At 42.3% G+C, this 10,175-nt stretch overlaps 1 protein-coding gene across 15 annotated transcripts in view; it reads left to right on the forward strand.

Moving 5' to 3' along the window:
* Nucleotides 1-9,509, forward strand: part of DCUN1D4 (defective in cullin neddylation 1 domain containing 4) — a 112,565-nt gene extending 103,056 nt beyond the window's left edge. For all 15 annotated transcript variants that reach the window (XM_085864073.1, XM_085864069.1, XM_085864075.1 and 12 more), the window contains 2 exons: nt 3,796-3,898; nt 8,865-9,509. In XM_085864073.1, coding sequence (XP_085720199.1) covers nt 3,796-3,898; nt 8,865-8,926 — 165 coding nt within the window. In that variant the 3' untranslated portion in view covers nt 8,927-9,509. The remainder of the gene's footprint in view (nt 1-3,795; nt 3,899-8,864) is intronic.
* Nucleotides 9,510-10,175: the final 666 nt, after the last annotated feature.

Consider the following 10,175-nt stretch of genomic DNA (forward strand, 5'->3'; position numbering starts at 1 on the left):
GGAAGGGGGACAACGGATGAGATGTTTATGCTGAGACAGCTGCTGGAGAAGAGGTTGGAGTTGCAAGGTGAAATAGCATTGGGATTTATGGACCTGGAGAAGGCCTACGACACTGTCTTGAGAAAGATTGAGATGGATGGGAGTGCTGGAAGCAGAAGTTAGGTGGTGGAAGGGATGTACAAGGGAATGAAGGGATGATTTTTGGTGGTCCTAGGATGTCTGAGGAGTTCAATGTGAACATCGGTTTAAGGCAGGAAAGCTCTCTCATCCCACTCGTAGTTATCATGGTGATGGAACTGGTAAGCAGGAAAGTGAGCTTGAGGGGTAGTGTAGGAAGGATGTTGCATGTGAATGATCTGACTGTTGTGGTGGAGAGTGGGCATGAGATGTAGTAAGAACTGGGGGAGTAGAAGGAGGCATTTGGGAAGCATTGGCTGAAGATGAGTATGTGGAAGACTGAGGTGATATGGGTCAGGTAGCAGAGATAATAAATGAATTCAGGTTAAAGGGGAAGGAGATCAGACGGGGAAATCGGTTTGAGTATCTGGGGGGAACAGTGGTAAGTCTGAGGTAGAGGTGTGGAGGAGGATTCAGATGGGTGTGAATGCATGGATGAGGGTGGAGGGAGTAATGGCAGATAGAAAGATATCAATGAAATTGAAAGGGAAGGTTCTGATGTCGTGTGTAACGCCAGCTTACCTTTACGGTTTGGAAACGGTGGCACTGACAGAGAGACAACAACAGAGGCTGCAGGTTTGCAAGAACAACTGGGTCAGGAGAGTTGCAGGAGTGAAGTAGGTGGATAGGAGGATGGATGTTCAGATGAGCTTGATGGGGAGATTGGTGAAATTCTGGCTGATGTGGGCTGGACACTTGGTGCAGATGGGGGAAGAGAGAATGGCAAAGAGAGTGTTTCGGTTGCTGGATCAAGGTGGGAGGAAAAGAGATAGACCACGGTTAAGATGGGAGAAATGTGAGGAGGGCTATCAGTAAGGTGGAGGTGGTTGGAGAGTGGAAAGAGTTGGCTGAAGACTGAGGGAAGTGGAGGAGTATTGTGGTCAAGGCAGAGCAGAAACTTAATTGATGCCATTGCACCTCACCCCTTATAAAGGGAAGAGGAGAAGGAGAGGCCAAACAATATATTTGGCTTGCTGAGCTTAGCGCAACGCACTACATTGACATTGCCATCAGGAAAGAAGGCGAGGTGCTCGATGGAAAGTTTATTCTTATCACGTGATGGCAAGCAGTGCTTTGCCTGCGATTGAATCTATTTATCCTCGCTGCATTCTACAATCGTCATTGAGAGAGTACCAGGGACATGAGTCAATTTGAGATCTGATTTTAGGTTGATGGAATATGCCTCCAGGTAAAACCATTTTAATATCGATAGTGAATTCCCATTCACGGTGATGTGATTTAATTAGTGTTGAACGAAAGTCACTTGGCCCGTGTCCCAATTCAAGCATACTGTGAGTGACCATCGCTGCTTATGATCTAAATAAGCTGTTCTCATTTGCACTTCATTTTCGGTTTGCTGACAAAAATCTGACACACATTTGAATTGCTTTACTCTGGTTTGACAAATGTAAAAAAAATAGTGAAAGAAAAGCATCGCTTTCCCATATTGCTTTTGTTCCTCATGCTTTTAATATGTGCTTATCTATTGACTACGTAATACAAAATGGCAGCATTTTTCAACCAAAACTTCCTTCCCACATTAGCTTCATGCCCCTTTTTATCCTTCCCCCATTACTCTTACCCCCCCACCTCAAACCTCCCATTCCTTTACGTCATATCCCTCCCTACTCTTCTGTCTTTCTCTTTCCTTCCTATACTTCTTCTTTCTCTTCCTTTTCTCAATTTAGCAGTCCCGACCCAGTCATGTATATTGTATATGTAATAAATAGTAGGCCGCTAATCAAAATGGCAATGGAAAGGGAATCTACAACAATGCCACTGTGGTAAACGTAATGAATATTCCTTATTATTCCCATGCTTTAACAAAAAATAAACGGGGAGATATTGTATTCGGTGTCTGTCTGTCTATCCATCATGCCATCTCCTCAATGGTTGGCTAGAAATCCACCAAACTACAGGCAAGAAGCAGAATCATTTTTGGCCTCGCCCCCCTGGGACCCCGGTGTAAAGACTTCAAGCTACCCCCCTTTCAAGTTACCTCCCGGTAATCTAAAATCGATTTCAAGTTACCCCCGGGGGGAGCCTGAACCCGATTTCATATTACCCCCGCACTTTGACATTACCCCCCTCCCTGATTTAGCTGAAATGATCAATTCTTATGCCCACAACTCATGATACGTTTATTGAATAGAACACGTAAAACACACAAGATTGAAAGCTCGTCTCAAAGTCTGGAAACATAAAAAATGTAACAAAAATGTGAATTGTATTAAAACCACAGCTTGTCTCAAAGTGATTTTCTTGCGTTGTTATCATAACTGTAAATATCGTCTGAGTTGGTTAAAAAGACATACCAGTATGTCTATTTGTATCAACTATATCGAAGAAGGATATCATAAAAATATGGCAAAAACTATAACTATGAGAAATACTGATTCCAATTAATAACAATATTAAAATAAAATCATTCATAATCAAATCAAAATTCATTGCAAACTCTTTAAAGGCTGTCATGTGGTCAATGGTTTTTCCCTCATTGGTTTTCAATATCAATTAAATTACTATTTTTTGTAAATAAACATACAAAATTAATGTTTTGAGGGGGATAATCTGAAATCGTAGGGGGTAGGATGAAATCGATTTCACGTGATTTCAAGTTACGGGGGGGGGGGGGGTAAGATGATGGAGGGGTAATTTGAAATCGCTACACCGGGGCAGGGTCAAAAATTCAAATATCAAAAAAATGCAATTACGGGCACATCTTTAAATCATATTTTTGAATGAAACTTTGTATATGCAATCAACATTGGAGGATGCATGAAATATGTAACACTTTTTGGATTTGATCTCAGTTCATGCAGCAGTGGGTGGGGACCCAGGGCAAAAGGGGTCAAAACATGATTTTTTTTTTCACTCAAAATTTAATATTGAGTCATTCTGGTGGAACTTTTTGCAAGACAAACACAGTCGCTGACCTTTGGGAAACTAACTTCACAGAAAACTCTAGGTGCCGGCGATCCCATCTAACTTTAGCGACCCAGCAGGTAAGGCTGTTCAATTCCAACATGTTGAGTATCTTCCCAAGAGGTAGGGGCAGCACGTGACTACAATAAGCAGATGGTGAGACCTAACCTTGTTTTTTGTCATTTTCATTGGTGCTGCCTTAATTTTGGAATCTGGATCTTCCAAACTACAAGCAGTTTTTTATGTTTTTTGTGAACTTTTTAATTAACCTGTGATGTTCCGGAAAGATAGTTGTAACTTTGTGAAGCTTTGCATGCGCAATGGAACAACTGCATCTCGGGTATATTTAAGTGGTGATGAAAACGATGTTACGTCTCACCATCTGTGCATTACATTCACGTTATTTTCCTTTCCCCCTTGGGAGGATACTTAACACCTGGCACAATTCCTGCACAGTTCTGGATGGAAACCGCTCAGCACAAAAAACGTCAGACCTGAGACTTGCCTGCTGAGTGGCTCACTACTTGGTCGTGCTTTCATTTTTGAATACGGGACCAAATGTCTGAGTCAGTACGGCCTTCACAATCATGTCTGAAAACGCACTTTGCAAAAATGCCGTAATTTGTTGTGGTGCATTATTTCACTGCACAAACTATTTTTTTTTTTTTTTTCTTTACATCTCTGCTTCTACAGCAATCGAAGTACAAAGTAATCAACAAAGACCAGTGGTGCAATGTCTTGGAATTCAGCAGGACAATCAACACGGATCTTGGCAACTACGACGAAGATGGGGCCTGTAAGTGTATCTTGTTGCCTCGTTTACATTGCATCTTGTATTGTTTGTGCATTTGAGAGAAAAAGCTTTTGATCTTTGACCAACAAATATGCCTTATTTGTGAAGAATATACCAAACTGCTCCAAATAAATATCATGTGTTGTATGAACATTGCCATTTACAGGATAGATTTATGGACATGGGTGTGCGGTAACTGTAATTAAAGTGCTCGTGATTTCATACCCACTTGATGAAGTACAGCAGCGAAGGCCAAGTTCTAAAATGGGTAAAATGACCTTTGCTGTGGCCAGAATACTGGCATCCCATTGGAGGTCACCTTTTAAGGCCCACTACTCTGAAGAGAGCCACTCAGTTTAAAACCACATCCAGATAATTTTTTTTGAGATTACGCCTTTGTCCAGGTGGCTTATTAGTGTAATTGATTGTGGTTAATATAATTGCATTTTTTGAAGACTTGGCATGATGTCTTGGAAATCATTCCAATTATTTCTTTCGATTAAAAGAGAGCTATTTTGGAGGAAGAACATGTTTGATGAGATTTCTTCATTCTCCTGATCAGAAGCTGTAAATTTAACCAAACATACCCGAAATAGAGATGTCTTAGTTGATCTAAAGGCCCGGTCACACCTTGACGTTTTAGCCAGCGATGGCAACGTATTAAAATGTATGTAAAATGCTGGCTTACGTTGAACTTTTGATGTTTTTTTTAAAAGATTCGGACGTATTCATAGCGACTTGGTCTTATGTATAACGCATTGGTAACGGACACAGAACGTTTCGTTGTGTTATAGATAACTTATACCAACGAATGCTGAACCTGTTGTCGGCCTACACAACCGATGCCCAACGATAGTCTAACTTCGGCATAGCGCGTTGCACGCATCGCCGACGATGTCGTGACGTAGCCTATTAAAAGGCTGACGCACAACGATTCGAATCATAACTGCCGTAGAAATGGAAGTGTCAACATCGCGGTCACACCTTGGCGATCTTGCCAGCGTATGCCGACCTAAGAAAAATGTGTCTAAAACGTTGGGGCACGTCAAATACGGTATGAGTAAGTTTGGTATACGTGAGTAGAACGCTAAAGTACGCTATCATACGTCGTAGTAAGTAGAGTACGTCAAGAAATTTTAAACATGTTCAAAATTTTACGACGTACTCGGCGTATGACACACGTTCCGCATGCGATGGGGATAAGTTTTACAAACGATATGTGGACGCTTACACACGTCCACAAAGGCTACTTATAAGCTACTCATAAGTCGAAACACGTCGCGGTAATGTCTTTTTTACGCGAAACTTATTTCTAACTTATGTTTGACGTGCTTTGAACCAATTCTTTACGTAGTCCCAACACACATCGACGTATGTAGACGTATTCCAATGACGTCTTCCAGTCGACAAAAAAAAAAAAAAATTAACGTGTTTCTAGCTTACAACTGCCATATAAAGACGTGTTCCCAGCAGTTTTGGGAATTGGTATATAAAAATGCTGCTCATAAAAGGGGAACCCAACAGTGTTTTCGAGTCCTTTTTGAGTCGATGTCCATGTCAGCAGTAACAGTATTAGTATTAGTATTAGTAGTTTGTTCATGTTGGCAGTAGTAGGTGAGTGTGAGGGGGAGGGTGTGGGTTATGATTCATCGTCCTTGCGTCCGCGTGTCCATGGGTAGGAGACAACTTTTCACCATTGTTCGAAGTTCTTCGCGGCTAATTTTTTATGGGGCTTTTTCAACAATGAGCTATAGCTTGTTTTTACGATTTAGGTCTATTCATAACGGGTTGGACAAATGCACAATGAACTAATAATGTGCATAGAGCGCTTTGATTACTTATAGATACGATGTACCAACGAATAATTATCGTGAAGCCGGCGTTCACAAACTATGCCCAACGATAGCCTAACTTATCCATATCGTGCGGCAGTTTATCTTTGCCGGTGACGTAGGGTTTGCTATTCATAGGCTGCCACTCAACGATTTAAATGGCTGCATCTCCACTATTGAAAGTAGACGCTTGCGCTCAACAATTGGATTTTTTTTACACTCAACGACTTTTAAACGGTACCACTCAGCTATTTTCATTGTTTACAATGAACGATTTAAATTGCGGTCACTCGCCTTTGTTTTTTGACGCTGGGGTTTGGAAATTTGAAGCGTTTCTTCTGAACGTGTTAAAACGCTCAAACTCGACTATTTTAAATAGACGCTGCCGATGGACAATTAGAATCATAGCCAAGCTAGACATCGAAGTGTGAACATCCTCGTCATGCCAAAGAAAAGTTTGAAGAATGCTACAAATAAGTGTCCTGGCCGTGGCCGTGGACGCTGACGTAAGGACGATCCATTATACCGACGTCTTTCAGCCTATGAGTAACTTAAAAGTAACGTCTGTCGATGTGTGGCAACGATTGCGTAACGTGCCAACAACACATTAATCATAGGTTAGAAATAAGTTTCGGGTACGCTAAACATTACCTCGGCATGTCTCAACTTATGATTAACTTACAAGTAGCATGTATTGACGTCTGTCAACGATCGCAGACCGTGCATACAACTTGTGGCCAGCGTAGCGGAACGTGTGAGTCATACGCCGGCATACATCGTGAAATTTCAAGCATGAAAAAATTTGAGGACAACCAAAAAGTACAACGTTTAAAGCCAACGTGCAACGACGTATGGCAGTGTTTTTCAGCGTGCTCTCAATGTTATCAAAACTTACCCATAACGTATTCAACGCGTGCCAGCGTTTTAGAAAAAAAATTCAAAAATTGGCATACGTTGGCTAAAACGTCAAGGTGTGACCGGGCCTTAAGTAATAAGAAATGCCTACACTTGTTGAAACCCTCGTACAAACAAGTATAATACATTTTACACAATGACTTGAAGACATAATTTTACGAGGAGATATTGAAGAGTAATGCCTCCTATTCTTTTTCTCCAAAACAGATAAAGATATTCAAATCAAACGAAGACAGATAATAACATCACTCTTTATTCTACCATGATGCATATTTCTTTCTCAACATAATCTCCCACTGCGGTCGACACCCTCCTGCCAACATTCAAATAGTTTTGTGATGCTGTCACGATAGAACTGTGCATCCTGCTGACTTCACCAGCACTTCACAGTGACCTTGAACAATGTTCTTCATGAAGGTGTTCCTCAGGTTTGGGGAAGAGCTGAAAATCTGACGGAGCTAAGTCGGGGCTGGTGATCTTTTGTGGCAGTACTCCAATAACCGTCTCTTCCAAGAAGAATCATAATTGTGCACCTCATCCCCAACTCGGCCACCCCGACTCTCATCCCCAACTCGGCCACCCCGCGACTCATCCCCAACTCGGCCACCCCGACTCTCATCCCCAACTCGGCCACCCCGCGACTCTCATCCCCAATTTGGCCACCCCGACTCTCATCCCCAATTTGGCCACCCCGACTCATCCCCAACTCGTCCACCCCGACTCTCATCCTCAACTCGCCCACCCCGATTCTCATCCCCAACTCGGCCACCCCGACTCTCATCCCCAACTCGGCCACCCCGACTCTCATCCCCAACTCGGCCACCCCGACTCTCATCCCCAACTCGGCCACCCCGACTCTCATCCCCAACTCGGCCACCCCGACTCTCATCCCCAACTCGGCCACCCCGACTCTCATCCCCAACTCGGCCACCCGCGACTCTCATCCCCGACTCTCATCCCCAATTCGGCCACCCCGACTCTCATCCCCAACTCGGCCACCCCGACTCTCATCCCCAACTCGGCCACCCCGACTCCCATCCCCAACTCGGCCACCCCGACTCCCATCCCCAACTCGGCCACCCCGACTCCCATCCCCAACTCGGCCATCCCGACTCTCATCCCAGCACTTTGTTGTGCTGTTCTCTGCCATCTTGACTGATGTAGCACTGAAACTCATAGTGTCAGAATCGTGAAACTTTGCACCAAGTGGTGGGAAGAACTAATGTGTGGACTGCGCTTTGTTTCTTTTGAATACCCTTACCTGGTTTGGAGAAAAAGAATAGGAGGCATTACTTTTCAACACGGCCAGTACGGGGGCGTTCAGAATGTTCTCGGAACGTGATACTCTTAATCGGCTGCAATGTATTTATTTTTCAACATGCAAATACTGTACATACACTCACCTCTGAGCTGTCGAGCTTAGGTTCGAATCACGGCCCAGCTATAAATTGTCATCCCGATGTTTAACATCCAGGGTGATTCATTAACGTAGGTGCCGTCCCTCAGATGGACATTAAACTGGCAGCCGTCTGCTATCATTAGTTTGTGAATATTAAAGATCACTTGGTGTCTTTCATGAAGAGTAGGCATGTTATGACCGCTACCTGAAACAAATCCTGCGCACTCGGGCAGGTATCCTGCGTTGGAGTGGTGACGCGTCCAAGATCGTAAACCGCTTCGGCACAACCAACGCTCTGTATAGAGCATGGGGCACGAGAGAAGTTCATGATCAGTTCGGGAATTTCTTTTCTTTCTTAATATAATTACATATATGTTGGAAAAAAATTTAAAGGTTGGTGTTTCTTGGACTATTGTAAGTAGCTTGTTCCGAGAACATTTTGAACGATTTGTGTGCTTCCACTTGAAAATAACGTTTTGTAGGATTCACACCTTGGGTCACAGAATTTTGGTGCTCAAAACAAGCAAATTTATTTTGTTTTGTTGAGTATTTGTTTGTTACATACATGTAGTGAAAATAGATTTTAAGCCATCATCCTTGCACAGACATTTAATAATAATTGCATTGTGAGGGAAGGGAAAGAGACTGAGCATAAGGGACTGTTGCTATTGCAGTGTAAACTGGAGGAAGGAAATTGTGTACTTGTGTAGTCAGAAACCCAAAAATGGCTACACGGTCACATTTGTTTAAAATTAATAAACGGTCCACAACAAGGACATCAGCCACATATCACATTTCTCTACATCTGTGTTTCTCAATGCAGGGCCAGTGCTTCTGGATGAGTTTGTGGACTGGCAGAAGCAGAAGGAAAAGCAAACTCAGTGATCAGTGTGCTGCTTCCATCCGGCACATCAGAAGAACAACTTGGGATACGGGGTGAAAACAAAAAAATATATATACAATGGGCAATAATGAACTACCCAAACCATGCATGCTAAACCACCAGTGCTACTCACATGTTCAGAATATTGAAAGAATGGCCAGCATTCCGTCTGTATGTTTTCTTGTTATGATGCAGATAAACCATACGCAAGCGATGCAGCGATGTGTACATATTATCTGGAGGGCTTTTTGTACTGGAGATTTAGTGGCTATTTAATGGTTTGGCTTCCAAGGCATGAGCAAGTTGCAAGTCTCGGTGCTGCGATGAAACGGTTGCGAAACTGATGTCATCTGAACTCCCTCTCGACGCCTACCATGACTATCGGTATATCGTGGTCGCCAGGCATCAGAAGCCATGTATGATTTGGACTTTTGCTTTAATGATTTTCCAGCACAACAAACAAAAACGACAAAACTTTTAGGTCTTAGTGAAAGTGTTTAATGTGTAATTTAAATTCTTACATTTTGGGAAAGTTCTTTTGTTGCCTAGTCAAGTTTCTAGGTGTAATAAAGCATATGGACTGTATGCTGTCTCAAGTGAATACATATATATGGATATATGTTTTTCTACTCGTCTCAGTCACATAAATTTCTGATGTACTTAATGCTTGAAGTTTACAAATTCCATGTTCCTCACATACATTATGACTATTTGACGAATCTTTTCGTCTTTCATCATCAACCAGTATTTAAAATAAATAAATAAGGCTGTTGGGTTCTGATAAAATACAATTGTGAAAAAAAGGGAAAATAATTTTTAAAAAAATTGTTTTTAGAGAATTATTTGACCTCTTATGAGAAGAAATCCAAAATTTGGCATTTCTAAATCATTGAGGAACAGTTCCCCACACATACACACGTTGGTGGAACAGGTTTATCCAAAGCTCAAAATCTGTGAAATTGATTGAGTACATGTGCTAACCCCAGTGGTAAATGACCCAAATCCTTGGGTTTGTCTTAAATGAAGTGGTTTATCTTTGTCATAGCACCTGGGGGAGGAGAGGTGGGAAGGAGGGGAGGAAACCCAGAAATATCACAATCGATTTTGAAGTTGCTTGAAAACTTAAAGCAGCAATTATGAACAGCTTGTATTTTGAAGAAGGACGAGATGGACAAGGCATTCCCCAAATCAATTTGAACTAAAGCTGAGAAATGTTGGGAATCCATTCATGTAAGATAAATCTGGAAAAAA

This window comes from Eptatretus burgeri, chromosome 18 (genome assembly GCF_056783735.1).
Source record: "Eptatretus burgeri isolate ZD-2024b chromosome 18, Ebu_testis_v1, whole genome shotgun sequence".
NCBI lineage: Eukaryota > Metazoa > Chordata > Myxini > Myxiniformes > Myxinidae > Eptatretus > Eptatretus burgeri.